Source organism: Anser brachyrhynchus, assembly GCF_964034855.1.
Source record: "Anser brachyrhynchus genome assembly, chromosome: 2".
NCBI classification, from domain to species: domain Eukaryota; kingdom Metazoa; phylum Chordata; class Aves; order Anseriformes; family Anatidae; genus Anser; species Anser brachyrhynchus.
This window is the reverse complement of record NC_137695.1, coordinates 124,430,960-124,448,171: the sequence shown is the minus strand read 5'-3', so window position 1 is coordinate 124,448,171 and position 17,212 is coordinate 124,430,960. Positions and strand designations below refer to the sequence as shown.

Genomic DNA, 17,212 nt, shown 5'->3' with positions numbered 1-17,212 from the left:
AGGTATCCCAAGCTAAGGAAAATGAAAGTGGTATCAAATGCTAATCTATTAGCATATCTATTGTTGTTTCAGTTTACAGATACAGATACATTCCAGTTCTTATATAAATATGGGTAAGTTAACCCTTACAAGTATTTGTACTGCTAGATATCAGGAGGAAAAAAAAAAAACACCCAAATATAATGTTATTAATGTGGAACAAAAATACAAATATGATGTGACTTTCAAATTTACTTCTATTCCTACTTGCTATTTCTCATTTGCAGTAGTGCCTGTGAGAATAAGGGAATGGTACACATTCAAAGGTTGACGATAAACAGGGAGGATAGTCCTCGAGGTTCTTCATTAGTAAAGAATACATCACATTTCCAGATAGCACTTTTGCTGAACATGCTAGGCCATCTGCTCATGAGGCTTTTGGTTTCATTTCAGATACAACTGGCTTCAGCCCATCTCTAGCAGTCAATAAAAAGAAAGTTTCTGAAAAATGAATTACTGTCCCAAAACACAAATCACTTTTTGCAAACGCTGTGGTAAAGTTTCAGAGCAATGCAAAGTGGGCTACCATATGTGCAAACCTCTGTGGAGTGGTGGGGCGGGAGATGTTCTCATTGTAGCTCTCTGAGGCCATGTATATTTTCATTTTAATATACCAATATTAAAATCTATATTTATTCTTTTTTTTTTTTTTTCCTACTCATTTTTAGAAAAGCTTTTTTTTCTGTTAGCTTAAATATCCAGGTTTAACAATTGCTTTTCTTTTTCAAAGCAGAATGGTAATGTCAGTAATCCTAAGAACGCAGCAAAAAGGGCAAATATTTCATGTCGGTTGGAAGGAATTTATAGAAATTTTCTAGTGTAGCCTCTCACTTGAAAAAGGACTATCATCAATGCGTGTTAAGTCAGGTGTTACTTTTTCCAGCCACCTTCTGAAAATCTCCAACAGTGGACTAAACCCTGACTTCTCTGGGTAACTTCTTGCAGTGCCTCATTGCTCTCCTGATGAAGAATCATTTCCCAACAACCAGCCTGATCCTCCCAAGCCACAGCTTGTGTTTACCATTTGCTTTTAATAAAACAGTATAATGCCAAGGGGCAGCAAAGTCTGTAAGAACCATTCAAATATCACATAAACTTGATCAGCAGAAATCAGGTAGGACCAAGGAGACACAGGTTCTGGGTGTACATTGGCACTAAGCCCTCTGAATGTAGCACTTTATTAATAATTTTGTGTCTACCAGCATTTCCATCTTATAATCAATATCAGAAGCAATCATCAGTGGCAACCAACTATCTACTTGTGTTAGTTATTACTTTTCACAATGCCATACTTGAAAAAGAGAGACTGATGGAGACAAAAAAAGATGTTTGGGAACAATATCCTACTCGTCACAGGAACGATGGCAAGGAACTGCTGAGTCTATTACTGCTGAATAGTATCAGCACTGTGTTTTAATAGGCAGGGTTCCTGCATGCTTTGGCAGACTAAGCACTCACTGTTTTATTAAGCTTACACCAAAAATTTGACAGAGATGATTTAAAGTTCCCATATAGTAATCTGTACCTAATTAAAAATGGCATTTGTGGTTCATCAATGGCCTCCTGACAATGGAAGAGCAGGTGTTTTGTTGCCATTTTAAGATCAGGATGGTCTTTGAATTTGAGATTCTCAGTGAAATAACCTACTGGCTGCCAAGTTCCAACACTAAGAGCCTTTCAGCAAGGGAGAAGTGCAGTGGGGGCTGCATTTTGGAAAGAAACTTGACTCCATTTGACTGTTTAGGCAATCTGGAATATGCTGCAGATTGTTGAACCTGCATTTGCTTTTAGTCAAAACATGTGCTTTCTGGGCTAGGCAGCTCTAAGGCAGTATAATGTCAAATAAATTAGTGGACTGCTCAGTCTAAGCCAAAGAACTGAGGCTCTTGACTCTTTGGATCATGCAGTAGGACAACAAGTAAAATGAGTGTCCTTCCTGTTGTCGTGTCAGTTACGTGTTAAGTAGGTGAATGCTATCTTAGTCAAAAAGAAACAAGGCAAAAGTTGTTGATCATGACTAGGGTGAAGTTTGGAGTGGTTGGTAGCTGAAGGGAGGAGTTAGCAAGAAGGTGTACGTAGGCAGCACATTGAGACTGCCTTCACAGCTGCTCAGCACTGTTACCTGTTATTATTGAACTTAGGGCCAAAGATACTATAAATCTACCACAATAAAAATGAATGCTAAATATTTTAAAAACCCACATCAGTTGTACCACTGTGTCTGAGACAAATGGTGGACTTTTTATTCAGCATACAGTGAAAAGTTTGAGAGATTGATTTTGTGCTATAAAAAGGAACATTCCTCTGGATTTGTTTTTCCATTTTTAAAGCATATCATCATTTAATCTTTTCAAAGAATCATAGAATCATTAAGGTAGGAAAAGACCTCCAAGATCATCTGGTCCAAGCGTCTCCCAACAACCAATGTCACCCACTAAATCATGTCCCTGAGTACCATGTCCAACCTTTCCTTAAAAATCCCCAGGAACGGTGACTCCACCACCTCCCTAGGCAACCTGTTCCAATGACTAACTATTCTTTCTGAGAATAAATTTCTCCTAATTTCCAGCCTGAAAATGTTTCATGTTAGCCCTAAACCAAGGCCTATGCATTAACAGTGTGATTTTACACAATAAATTTTTAGTTTTAGTGAGAAGCAAGTGACAAAAAATACGTAGCCTACCATTTGATTTTCCTTAAAATAAGGAATTATGTATAGGGAAGTTAAAATCTAAGAGCAATATCCAAAAACCAAAGAGATTACTGAGATTTTTAATGCGAACATAGGCATCCAAATGTCACTAAGAAAGGCTAAACCTGCATTCCTGAAAAACTCTTTGTTTTACAGACAGCATGAATTTTGCCTTAGGAGCCTAAACTTAGCTCAGGTGTATGTCTCCATCTGAGCAACTACTGGCTTGCACTGATACCCAGAGACACAGCAGAGAGGCATTTCACTCAAGGCCGTAAATCCAAAAATTCCATGCAAATATTCTGCATTAAACAGCGTAACCATCCTCAGAACAAGGACCTGGACAATCATCCCTCAAAGCTGAGTGCCCAGTCCACTAAGGAACAAGAACATATGATTTCCTATACGCCTTTGCGATTCATTCCTGCTTTGTTATCAGACTTGCATGTGAAGAACAATCCCATGCAGATTGTCCTACAGTTCGATGGGTAGAGCACTTTCTTGGAAATTGAGATAGCTTTTTAGGCAAAGAAGGACCTACAATGCACTTTTGTCCTTCTCAGAGAGCCTCAAGATTAGTAAAGTGACAGACATTGTCACTTTGTTCTTAAATAAAAGTACTCCCAGTCACTGAATTTTGTGCTGGACTTGATGCAGTTTGAGCATAAGTGTGCTTAGAACATGTCAAATGGATCAGGCTCACTCAGAGATTCAAGGTGGAGTTTAGCCCACAGGCTGGAGCAGCCCCGTGCCACTTTGGATCCACAGGCTCAAAGCTAAATATGAGTACAAATCCCCTCAAGATCAAGGCTAAGGGTCAAGTATTTAGCAAGATCAGACATTTCTAAATGTAATCATCAGATATTACACATGAGGAAGATACATACTTGAGTATGGGGGATATTAGTATAATAATAACTGTCCACGGTTACTATGTTAAATATTACAGTAAAATCAAGAAAGCACCATCTGTACCTTTTAATTGTTCCAAGCAGAAGCACAACCTCCCACAGAATTAGAAGGAGACTTATCCTTTACACATATTATTCTCTAACAAATTTCTTCAAGGACCTTGTAACTTGTGCTACCTCTACTGATGCCAGCTACTGCCAAGATAAAAAGAGTAGGCTACTCAGGATAGCCATCAAGATGATACCTGCTTTTCAGAGTTCTAGGTCATATCCCCAGTCAATACAACCTGCCACTGCTGTACCGACAACAAGAGAGACACACTCATTTCAACCAGTTCATGATGACCTGATTGTTGCCTCACTCCATTTGCACAATTTAAGCAGGAATATTAACCAGGAAAGGGAAAAGTTACTTTCCAAACACTGTAAGTACAATTCTTTATTTTCATATTTGCAATAGCTAACACTAATACTGTGATTGTTAAACAGTACACAAATGAATGGCACCTAGGATGGTTGCTTGGGTGAGAAAGGGCCTTAAAGATCATCACCTGAGTTATTCGCATTTTCTGTGTGTACTTCAAGAGTCTTTTTGCTCCAGATCATTAAAGAAGACAGACAGCTACCTCAAAACCCCACATTGCATTGGCAATAAATCACAGAGCAAAATGCTCTCTGTTTTACTATCAGACAAATTACTTTTAAAACAACAGTGAATTGAGACACTTGAATTTATTTAGTAATTTGTAACTAGTGTCATTCCCTGAATTTTTGCTTATAAAAATACTCTGGGAATATGGATACCAATATAGTAGGGAAAATATTCCCCTAATATTTGACTTTCTGTAATCTTTTAAGGACAAAATTTTAAGATTCGGAAAAAAAAAAATACTTAACAATTCCTGCACATATTTTACTGCTTTCAAAGTTGTTGAGATAGAAATTTGTAAAGGTATCAATTTTATTGTAATAGGTGAGAGAATAATATGCTATCTTCCAGCAGATGAATAATTGCACTATTACACTTTTCTGCCTCATGAAGATTTCCCCTGACTTTTGCAGGAGTTCTAAATGTGAAATACTTACAGGATCAAGTCCTTGGTGTTGTTTTCCAAGCTGAAATAGTATCTGGTGTAAGGGCAAAATTTTCAGTGTATGCTCCTCTCTATGCCATTAAACTTCTTAAGTAGTCTTTGTTTGAGTTCAATGAGATCATTCAGGTTTTTAAGGCTAGTATATTTGATGAAGACTTTTTTTTCTGAGATATATATAATGAAAAATATAACAAAGTTTTATAGAATGAAATGATTGGTAGGGATATTTAAGCACAAAACAAAGCAATTCAATATAAACAGCTTCTTTAAGCAAACTAAGTTTTACTCTCCTTTAAAGTCCAAATATGGTGTCATTAAGGCTAGAAATCTAAATGCAAACAGAAGTAAACTTTAATTTTGAGAGAAGTTCAAAAAGCACAAAATGTATCAAGAATCTGGTAACACTAACTAGGTATTTATTTTACTTTTAAAAATGTTAATTGTAATTTACCTAGAAAAAAAAAAGCGTGGACTTCCATAAAATAACTCTAGAGTATCACAGAAATTAAATTAACAGAAATGAATATAGAATTCAAAAAATGATGATGTTATGTTTTCAACCAGCTTGCTCCATGTAATATAAAATTGTGAGAGATAGAGAATTCTGTAAGATATCACAAAAAGCAATAGAAAAGACTTGTTTTTCAATTAAATGGAACTTCTTCCAAAATAAGTTAGGGAAATATGATAATATAAATTCTGAGTATATACAAGTTTGAAATTTAGAAGGGCCTGTTAAATACATATATCACCATTTAGTGCTTGTGAATATAATACGGAAGAATAATGGATGTTGGGATTAAACTTCTTTGAAGGTTATGCAACTGGTTATCAGCCTTCACAGGTTCTTCCACAAAGGTAGGAGCAGTTATGCTTCTGTCTGGAGTAAGGTGAAAGACATGAAATCACAGCCCAAAACACAGCACCAAGAAACTGAAGCTGGGTGGCAGGGTACAATTAGATAGAAATATCTCTGCATTTCTGGAAGCAGAAGCCACTCGTGATCTGCCAAAGGGAAACCGTTAGAAACGTCAAACGGAGAGCAAAAGCAGGGAGCAGTGGACCTGACAGAAGAAAAAAGTAATGAGTAGAAGGATTGGAAATGTAACCAAAGGAAAGACCCCATTAATTCCAACCTGCAAACCAGCCTTTGCACTCTGTAGATAAAGGACATGCCTGATTCCACCAACCACTGATTTTTTCTGCTGAAAGAAAAAAAAAAAAAAAAAGGAAAGATGATGAATATCTTTCCACCAGGCAAACAATTATTTTCCTTTTAAGAAAGATGATGAATATCTTTCCAGGCAAACAATTATTTTCCTTTTTTAAATACTTCCTTTCTGGTTTAGGGGTTTCTTGATGTGTACTCACATGCTTACATTTGCAGTAGCCATATTTTTGATTGGTGTTTTTGAACTGTCTTGGCCCACTTTTTGTGTGATATACTCGGGAGACTGTTGCTTTGGTGGAATCTCTAACACCTCTATCTGTTAATACATTATTTTAGTTTCTTCAGCACTTGCAGAGTAGAACTCAAACTATGAAGCAAGCACTTTAATTTGAGTTAAAATGTGGACAAGTCCACAAATTTAAATACATTCCCCATGGTCCCAACACTACATTTTTCAGTTTTTATCCAGGCCTTGGGCGTTAGTCCAGAAGGTACTTTTAGAGAATATCTTTAAAACCAAAATACCTTTAAATGCTAAGCTTTCTAAGTGTAGCCACTTTTAAGTGATTTTAGAAAGTCTGTGCTATCGGAGAAAAAGATGCATAGTGATAAACAGTGAACTGCACACAGCCCCAGCTCACAGCCCTAATAACAACTGAATGGATTCGAGTAATTCCCTTCCTTCATTTTTCACACTCTTTTTCCCTAGTAATCAAGCATTCCCATGGCTGTGCTATAGCCACAAAGCAGAATAACTTCCAAGTGTTCCTTCCATCACTTCAGCACTATAATCAGCTCAAGATCCACTGCTTGATTTCCATTATGGCATGGATGCCCATACACAAATGAACAACTGTAGGGTGTTTCTGACTGGCTCTAAATACCCATGAGGGTGTAAATGCCTCCACCTGCTAGTGCCTCCTTCATCAGCTACTTTCCGATGATCCATTGACTGTATTACACGCTGATGTGAGGTTTGTTTTATTTTTAAGAGCTTATGTAGCCAGCCTGTAGGTGAACAAAATGCCATACTGCTTTAACCACCTCACTTACTACTACAAGTGTGCATATACTAAGGAACAAATCCCAGCTGTTTTAACTTTCAGAGTATTTCTGCTTCTGAAGTCCATGTTCTCTCCTATTTTGAAGGCTCTGTGCTTGGATTTTTAGGGCTGAGTCTAAACTATGGGCTTGGAAGAGCTCTGTAGTCCCAACATTTTAGCAGCATCAGCTCTGCCCATTGCGATGGCACCCAGTAAAGCATCACTTCCCTTCTCAGACACTTTGGCCTTTGGAGGCCAGTGTGAGTACGTGTTTAGAAGTGAGCTTCAGTGCAGCCTAATATCATAATAAAGTGCATATGGCATCAGTTTCAGTTTAGGCTGTGACAAGCCTCGAAGGAAAGGACGGCCATAAGCTGGCTGTGAGCATCTTTCTCAGCTTCCTTTTTAAAGCATCCATGTTTGCTCCACTCCCTACTTTAGGGAGAAATTAAATTAAATCAACTTCTGAGGTCTGATGTCAGACCTGACTGACCTTAGGCTTTATCAGGAGATTTAATGGGAAAAAAGTATCCATTTAGGATGGAGTCCAAAGTAAAGACTCAACCTCCACGCTCTGTCCAATTCCTTTAATCAAAACCTCCCATAGGTGTGCCCCATGTACAGGCAGGCCCACATTTAGCAAACACAGCAGCTTTACAGGGCAGCTTTGGACTTTGGCAGATTTGCAGCACAAGATTAAAAGCAGCTGACTGAAATAATGAAGGGCTGTGGGTGTCTGCCCCAGCCTTACCACGGTGTCACTGGGGCAAGAACGGACGTGCATTCACAGACACATGGCTTACAATTGTCAGCTCAATAAATGGCAAACCACTAAATATGATTTGTTTCACCTTAATATAGGATATTGGAAACTGGTGGAACAGAAGCTGATTCATAGGCAAATCAAATATCTTTGCTTTAAGAGTGGGAGCAGCATTTGCAGTGGTTCACAGGTAAGTGGTACAGAGCAGCTTCAGATTTTAATCTGCTGGTACACTGCCGTCGAAACCCTGTATGTTTAGGTTCAAAACGCTTCTGCATCAGCTTCAAATTGAAAGACTCCCAAAGAGAAGAATCAGCAAGGGTAATAAACCCAGAAGCTAATGGAAAAAAAAAAAGAAGCAGCATGCAAAGCATCTGGAGGTACAAATAATTTATCTTTTTAAAGAGTCAATCATATAAAGTGCTGACCGATCTCGAGTACCTTTGACGTAACTGATTGCACATTAACTCTGAATGACTGGCTGCTAAGCCGATACTTGGACTCTCCATCACACTGTTATAATTTAATGTGCTAAGATGTTTGCTTGTTGGTTTTCACAGTTAGGCTTAATACAAATGATTAAGAACAATAAAATATAAACCCAAATCCTTTAAATAATATTCTAGTAATGACATGACAGACCAGCAAGGCCACTAATATCAGTAATATCAGATGAACAAATGACGCAGTAACTTAATAAAAGCCGAAGAACACAAATTTATTACATTTAAAGGCATGGTTTAAAAAATCTGTAGCATAATCCATAATGATAAGCTGTGAGAACTGGTTCAGAAGTGGCTAATAAGATAAAAAAAAACTGATTGTGCAAGAGTATAGTTAGCACCTTGGGAATCACTGCCAGGCCTAGTCTAAGACATCAGGACTTAGAAATCCTGTGACTGAGTCATGTTAAGTCCCATTGGCAGGTCTATATGAGCATTCTCTCCTTGAAACCTCATTTGTTAACTGTATAACAGTTAACTAGTTGATAATTACCCAGTGCTTTATTGCTAATTAACTTTCACATATGCAGTAACTCTTAGCATTGCTCTGTAAAAGCGTTCTGCTCTTAGATCTGTTCATCACTGCTTCACCCTGTCTTCTCTTGCCAAGACATCTCTCTAGTTGTTGAGTGTATTACTGATTTCATCTTAGTTTAGATCTAGTCTCTTTTTAAAACTTTTTTTACTTTTTTTTCTTTAAAATGTATCTGCCATTGTGTATTTGTCCTGTTTTGCAACAGTTAGCTTTCCTGACATGCAACTAATCTTTTTAGGAAGATAGCCCATCCAATCATTTCCTTCTGCTCGTATATTTCCTTCATTCCCACACACAGCGCTTCAGAAATGTCTGTGGGTGGATTCCTAAATGTATTGACGCCAGCAGGAATATCGTATCCTCCCAATATCATATCCTCCTCTCCTCTCCTCTCCTCTCCTCTCCTCTCCTCTCCTCTCCTCTCCTCTCCTCTCCTCTCCTCTCCTCTCCTCTCCTCTCCTCTCCTCTCCTCTCCTCTCCTCTCCTCTCCTCTCCTCTCCTCTCCTCTCCTCTCCTCTCCTCTCCTCTCCTCTCCTCTCCTCTCCTCTCCTCTCCTCTCCTCTCCTCTCCTCTCCTCTCCTCTCCTCTCCTCTCCTCTCCTCTCCTCTCCTCTCCTCTCCTCTCCTCTCCTCTCCTCTCCTCTCCTCTCCTCTCCTCTCCTCTCCTCTCCTCTCCTCTCCTCTCCTCTCCTCTCCTCTCCTCTCCTCTCCTCTCCTCTCCTCTCCTCTCCTCTCCTCTCCTCTCCTCTCCTCTCCTCTCCTCTCCTCTCCTCTCCTCTCCTCTCCTCTCCTCTCCTCTCCTCTCCTCTCCTCTCCTCTCCTCTCCTCTCCTCTCCTCTCCTCTCCTCTCCTCTCCTCTCCTCTCCTCTCCTCTCCTCTCCTCTCCTCTCCTCTCCTCTCCTCTCCTCTCCTCTCCTCTCCTCTCCTCTCCTCTCCTCTCCTCTCCTCTCCTCTCCTCTCCTCTCCTCTCCTCTCCTCTCCTCTCCTCTCCTCTCCTCTCCTCTCCTCTCCTCTCCTCTCCTCTCCTCTCCTCTCCTCTCCTCTCCTCTCCTCTCCTCTCCTCTCCTCTCCTCCCCTCCTCTTTTTCTTCAATTTGTGCTATAGCTATGCTCAGTACTCCAGAGAAATGAAACAGTCCAGATGTTGTTTATATACATACACCTGCCAGTTAATGAGTTAATACATGATATTTGTTTTTATCGTAGTACAAACACTGTTTAGTTGCCCCAAATATTTGTTGCTAGCAAAGACTGCACTATTCCCAAGGCAAATAAACTGAATCGTAGAAATGAAAAGTAAAAAGTACATTTTGAAGGTTATGAAGTCAGCTATAGGAAAGTTAGGAGATTCCAGAACTGTAGGCTTTTCAGGAAGGTAAATATGATGTAGCTATGCATTTTTCCACAGAACTCCGCCAGATTCTGTCCACATAAACCCCCACAGGGAATGAGGCTTTCTTCAAAAGTTTGTGATATAACTCTGCATACCTTACTATATTGCAAATATAAATTTTGCTTAGGGTACACCAGCATTAATATTTTCATGGACATTCATTGGTAGGGATGCTAAATGCTGGCTCTTTTTCGTATCCAAAATGCTCTATGTGTTCAAATGGCAAGTCCTGAATACATGACTGTTTCTTGTGTTTGTTTTTTTATATTTATCTATCTATAGCAAATCAGAGCCAAGTACTCAAGTTGGGCCTGCAGAAAATGCAGATCACGTAATTAGCCTATGAGCAGCATGATGGTATTTGACTTACCACAGAAAGGGATGGACTATAACTCTCAAGAACAAACTTCAGTTAACTTGGTCAGGACAGCCACCACTCTTCAAGTCCCCTCCTTGCCTCGCTATGTTTCCAGATACCACAGAAAAAAAAAAAAAAAAGAAAAAAAAAAGTAGAACTCTGTAGCCTCCTTGTCTACATTATCTAGATTTATCTGTAATGCTCGTTCCAAAATTAATGCTGTTCAGGTAAGAATTTATATCAAAATTTCCTCATTAAGAAGTCAGGGCAAAAATGTAAAAATATGCCCAAGTAGCATCATACTAGCATTTCTCTGAGGTTGAAGACCCTTGCACTGTAGCACAGCTCCCTTTTGTTTAAATCTCATAGCAGGATGTCTCTTTTTCCCATAGTCCACGACTTAGACTGCTACCCCATTTCCTTACATGAGCTAATGACAGTATGGCTTCAGGATGAGCTGAATCAATGGCTTGCTGGGTATATCCAATTCCTTTCTCTCGCTGAGTTTTCTGTCAGATTGGGAAGCAACCGGTCCTTACTGTGACCACATAGTTGTCAGCTATAAGGACTGCATGACTTGTGGCATGGGTGGCAGGAGGAACATGACAGTCTCTTTTGAGGCTCTGTGCAGTTGTACCATCTCAGGTACCACGGAACTGCAGCCAGGAAGCCCACCCTGTCACTCCCACTCATGTCCAGTTTTACCTCTCTTCTTTGATTTGACCTTTGGGTTCATATCACAATTCCACATCTTAATTTCTACATGGAGGAAGCGTCAGTTCTCTCACAGTCCTCCTCCAAATCTTTCCTATTCTTACCCTCTTCTTCTCCACTTTGATTCCCAGATTCCATCTTCTTGCTCATTCATCCTCATCTCTTCCTTATCCTTTCTTCTATTTCCCTCCCTGACTCCCATTCATAATCTCTTTGCCTAGTCAGCTTCCCGTCTGTACCAGCCTACCCGACCTGTGTGCAGTTCAGGGCTCCACAGTATAAAAAGGATGTTGAGGTCCTTGAATGCATCCAGAGTAGGGCAGCAAATCTGGTGAAAGGGCTGGAAGGCATGTCCTGTGAGGAGAGGCTGAGGACACTTGGGTTGTCAGGTCTGGAGAAAAAGAGGAAGAGGCGACCCACTGCTCCCTGCTCCTTCCTGAGGAGGGGAGGTGGGCAGCGAGGGCCGGCCTCTGCTCCTTGGTTAGGCAGTGGCAGGACACAAGGGAACGGCACAAACCTGCACCATGGCAGGTTCAGACCGGACATTAGGGACAATTTCTTAACTGTGAGGGTGGTCAGACACCAGAACAGGCTTTCTAGAGAGGCGCTTGATGCCCCAGGCATGTCAGTGTTCAAGAGGCTTTTTTGGATATTGTGCTTAATAATCAGCTTTAAATTTTGTGTAGCCCTGAATGTTCAGGCAGTTGGACTTGGTGATCTTTGTAGATAATAACATGTAACCATGTTATTCTATACTTCCCCTGAGATGGTAAGAGAGTCCACATGTGTCTGGCATATCAGTCTGCATGACTGAGGGAAGTGGGACTACAACATACGAAGTGCACATGGGGAAGATGAGTGAGACTCCTCGCCCCTCTCGGTGTGGGGTCACAGATCAGGCCAAGCGGCCGTGATTGACACAGGAGATCAGGGGAGAGAGGCTGCGGTGCTGCACTACAAAAGCTTTAAATGCAGATTGATCCGTTCACTAAGGAGAGAATACAAGGCAATAAGGAGAGAAACACGAGGCAAGAATCAAAGGTATGAGTCTTAAATTTAGTGAGTGAGATTTGACAGGTCTGTAGCCTTTTCATCCCACGTTTAAATCACTGCACTTCCCTTTGCCTGCCTTCCAGCAGGAAGGGACACGGGGAGCAGCGAACAAAAAGGCTTTGAGTTCTGCTGCCCTGAATTCAGCCTGATCTCTATTAGCTCTGAGCTTCACTTTCAGAGAAAACAGCTGCTGGGCTGAGAGCTGGAAGCAGACCCAGTTCCAGCGGCATCTTCACGGAATTATGCACCAAAAGTCCAGCAAGCCGTATAAAGAGTACACAAAACCTCTCTTCTTGTGTGGTGTACAACTTAAATAAATTTGGATAGCTTATCTCTGACACAGAGGTTAATTTGTTGACCCTGTTTCAAAGTCTGATGCCACTGCAGTTTCTCAAAATCACTAACAATGTTAATGTGGGCATTTTTCCTTAGCATTTTCCAAAGACACACATAGATTGTTTTGGCTGAAACACCTCATATGCATTTATACTGAAGACAAGAATGGACTTGCAATATTGCAACTGCCGCTCTTACAGCAGAGCAAAGCTGTAAGGTGTTGAAAATAGCCTCAGAATGAGTAGCACTGAGCAACCAGAAAAATAAGCCTTGTTCCTGCCATTGCTTATAACACATATCTCAGTGGTGTTTCAATGATGCAAAATCTGCTCTTGTCTGAGCCTGGTAGTTTAAATCCCTGTGCACACAAAAGCTACCCAGTAGAACAGGCATTTGTCCATGTGCTGCATATAGCAAAATCACACTGTGATGTGTAACATACAGTACAGATTGCAGTATATACTGTTCTAAGTTTATTTGAGTCTTCTGCATTTTCATAAGACAAAAAAATATGATCTATATCATCTTACAACATTGGGCAGTATGAAACATACACACAGTATGCATTTTGAACTGTAGCATATGTACAGAATGTTCACAATTTAAACAGGAGAAATGTAACTGAGCATCTATCCATGATCCATCTAGGCTTACTAACAGTATTAAGAACCTACTGAAATCTGAGGTGTCTTTGAACTGAAAAGGCCTCAAAGATTATTTTATGAGTTCTCCACCTCTCCCGCCCCCCTTCCCCCCGCCCCAGTATATATTTACAGATGCCTTCCCCTCTCTCTAGACTGCAGTTGCTTCTAGCAGCTTTATAAGCCTGGGGACTGCTCTTGAAGAAATTTTGCTGCTTGCCAAGGAGCCAATATCGCTGTCACGGAACAGCAATTACACTCCAGGAATAAGGATAACAACTGGACACAGCTGTATCCAGATGGACAGTAGCATTGCTCTTCTCCAAATACAACAGCATTTACGTTCTTTCTCCCTGTTTATGACCATGCTGCAGTTAGAGCTCCATGAGGATCTCACGATAGCCTGAAACTGAAAATCCTTCTGGTTCTTAAGAGTAATTTTTCAATACAAGGCTGTATCACGGTCAGACTGAGCTTGTACCCCTTGAACATAAAATACATTTCCTCTTTTCTGCTACAGCTACATTAAAGGGGACTGTTCAACCTAACCCTCCTTATGCAGTTAGCTGAGATGCCAGTATGTACAGACACATCTATTATAATTTTAATTGTGCATTTTGTATGCAAATGTCATCCAGCTGGATCTGCGTTGAGATAGTCCATTACTGTAAGACGCCAAACTTCTGACAGTTTTGGGCTTCTAATACTTTGAGATTCCTGTACTAGTAGAAGAGAAATTAATCTGTCCTCTTAGGGTTTTCAAGAGGTTGATATAGAAGAGTACACAGCACTTAAGGGTACTTTAGGCCTTCCAGGTTGTATTCGCTGTATTTTAAAATAAAATAATCTTGCTCATGGTGCTTTGCTGGTGGCGTGTTTTTTCTTGTTTGTTTTTCATCTGCAATTGATCTGAGACAGTAACTTTTGGCAAATACAAACAGTGCAAATTGAAAAAAAAATGCTGTTGCAAACCTCTTCATGCCCTCTGCCAGAACTCCAGCAATCTTTTTGTTGTTTTGAATCTGGATAGGGGATTATTCTAGCTGCCCTAGCTATTTACTTGTAAGTGAACACTTATTTCTCACTATACTGAAGTAAAACACTGAATTTTCACAGCAGAAGTCATTTGTAAAATGAGTAATAGTTCACCCTGCATAACCTGACTCTGTAATTTCTCACTGTGCAAGGCCTTTCAGTTCTGAATTACTAGTTTCACAAGAATTAACAGGATAAGTAGCTACGAAACCCATTGGGATTCCCAAACTGGGGATTTCAGAGTTCCTGCAAAAAGCCCTAAGCTAGCAGTAAAACGTTATTTTCTCTTATGGTTTCTCTGACTGCATTGTATTGCACAACAGGGGTGTCTGTTCTTTGATCTCAGGAAGAACAGTTGATTATTTTAAGCAGCAGTGTCCAGACTCTACGACACTTCAATGCAAGGCACATTAATCATAGTTGCTCTGAATACAGAATGACTATTTTTGACTATTTCACTGCAATCAACAGGAATGTTTGAGGAATAAGACACAATTTTTGCCCAGTTCAAGATGACATATATGAAACAGGCCTCCAAAACTGATGAGATATGCTAAAGTCAAGGAAGCTTTCTTTGGCCAAATCACTTTATCTGCTGAGATACGTTTGGGTCTCTGCAATTTACAGAAAACTTGCAACAGAGCAATTCGGAAAGCTGAGAGTTGTATATGATGCTTCCAAGAAGCAAGGAATAAGTAAACGACCAAATATTGTGAAACACGTTGTAATTTGTAATACTCTGTGCAACTGAGAATGAGTAAGGTACGCTAACTCTTGTCTTGTCAGCATTCACAGGATCAGAGGATGGTTGAGGCTGGAAGGGACCTCCAGAGATCATCCAGTCCAGCCCCCTTGCTCGAGCAGGGTCACCTAGAGTGGGATCACATCAGGGCGGGTTTTGAGTATCTCCAAAGGAGACCAAACTGCAAATACTACCTCGCATCCTATCTGTGCTTCTGATCGTACCTTCTGACAGACGGCAGGACGGCTGCCAGGTGCTGCTCTGACCCTGCCATTTTGCTCGTCTCCCCACCTGCCCTGTAGCACCCAGTGCTCTGGCCTTCTGCCCCACTCCACCTCACCCCATCATGCTTCCTCAAGCTGGGGATCTCTCAGTTGCCTCAAATTTTGCTCCTGTCTTCTGCTCTCTTTCCACAAGGCGCTGGCAGCATGGGACTGGAAGGACCGGGAGAACTGGCTGCGCTATGCTGGGGATCAGCCCCGGCTGCTCGCACAGCACGTCAGGGGCGGTCTTCGCTATTTGCACCTCGGTTTTTCTACCTCGGGTTAGGTTTCACGAACCTGCGAGGCGGGTTGTTTTGTTCTTTTACGGACACAAATCCGTTGTTTCTACCCCAAAACAAGCAGAAGTTAAACACCTACCAGCCCCACTCCCCGCACCAGCCCAGCACTGCGAGCCCAGGGGGCCCGGCGGGCGCTGAGCCCCGGCCACAGACACCCGAGGCCGGGCCTCGGGAGGCCCCGGGCTCCCTCCGGGGTCCCACCGGCGCCGTCCCGCTCCGGCTGCCCGGTGCCGGCGGCAGGCCCGAGGCCGGGCCGTCCCCTCCGGTCGGGGGCGGGCGGGCGCGACCCTCCCCGCCGCGGGGCGCTCCCCGGGGAGGAGCCGGCCGGCTCGCCGCGGGCCCCGCTCGCCAAGTTCAGCTCGGAGCGGCCAAACCCGGCCCCCCGGGCTCGCTGGTGGGCGGGGAGGGCCGGCCGGCCGCGCTCCGCTCCGGCAGGGAGCGGGAGGACGGGCGAAACTTTCCTCCGCGGCCCCGGCGGAGGCAATGGGCCCCGACGCGCTGCCGCTCGGCGCCTGCGGCGGGGCGGCCGCCGCCGCCGCCGCCCTGCTCCTCTGGGCCGTCTGCGTGCTCTGCAGGAGGAAAAGGTACCGGGGAGGGCGGAGGGACCGGCGGCCGCCGCCTTCCCCCCCGCGGGGAGCGGAGCCGCGGGGCGGGCGGAGGGGCTGTGCGTGGCCGCCGGGGGCCCTGCGCGGCGCTCCCCGACCTCCGCACCCGGGTCCAAGGTGCGCCGTGCTGGCGGCTCCCGGCTCGGAGGGCGGTGGGTGGAGAGCTGGTACCGGCGGGCTTCGGCTTTAAGTTTTAAGTTTAAGCAGGCTGAAGATGCTTTGTGGGGGGGGGGGGGGGGGGGGGGGGGGAACAAACCACTGCGTGAGACGGGCCTGCCTGTTTCTGAACAATGCCCCTCTCCTTACAGTGCCCCTTTCCTTCCACGCTGAGCTCTCCCCAGGTATTCGCCTGAGTTGCTAACGCTTGACGCTCCTCAGCGTCCGTTCTCTCCAGCAGCTGGGGGAGAAACGGGTGGAAAGGCTTGGTGGAGGAGGAGTGAAGAAGGGGAGGGACCACTAAGCTTGGCTTTCTTGATCCCATAATAAAATGCATCGCAAATAAGAAATGTAATTCTTCAATAATATACATCTGCTTTATCTGGTCACTAAAAGTTTTGGAAGGCATGGGTGTAGTAGACGTGGATGTACCAAAAAGAAATTGCTTTATTAATCTCTTAAAAGTGGTCAGATAGTCAGTCTGACAGCTTTTAGACCAACAAGTGCAGGTTTGGGACCGTGTGTAGTAATGACCGAAATTTCTCGCTTTGGGCTCAGAAGGGCAGTGAATGTAACAGATACGGGTTATGTTCATGATGTCTGTTCTGGAGCCCTTATTAATATGATTTGAGGTAGAGGGACCGATCCATCTCATAAGTGTGCAGGGAAGACATTTATCCAAGTGGTTGAGTGGGGTCATCTTGTAAGACAGACTACTTGGTAGGTTTGCTTAGGGTGCAGCTCCGTGTCTCACAGAACCACAGAATCGAAGGGGTTGGAAGGGACCTCGAAAGATCATCGGGTCCAACCCCCCTGCCAAAGCAGGTTCCTTAGAGCAGGCTGCCCAGGTAGGCGTCCAGACGGGCCT

At 42.8% G+C, this 17,212-nt stretch overlaps 1 protein-coding gene and 1 long non-coding RNA gene across 2 annotated transcripts in view; both read left to right on the top strand.

Annotated features, from left to right (window-relative positions):
- The first annotated feature begins 15,899 nt into the window (after positions 1-15,899).
- The window catches only part of CYP7B1 (cytochrome P450 family 7 subfamily B member 1), a 124,278-nt gene continuing 122,965 nt past the window's right edge, over positions 15,900-17,212 (top strand). Inside the window, exon 1 of the mRNA XM_080582396.1 lies at positions 15,900-16,167. Within this exon, the coding sequence (XP_080438522.1) occupies positions 16,067-16,167 (101 nt within the window). The 5' untranslated portion in view covers positions 15,900-16,066. The remainder of the gene's footprint in view (positions 16,168-17,212) is intronic.
- Positions 16,174-17,212, top strand: part of LOC308190754 — a 52,093-nt gene continuing 51,054 nt past the window's right edge. Inside the window, exon 1 of the long non-coding RNA XR_013947476.1 lies at positions 16,174-17,169. This is a non-coding gene — a long non-coding RNA (uncharacterized lncRNA). The remainder of the gene's footprint in view (positions 17,170-17,212) is intronic.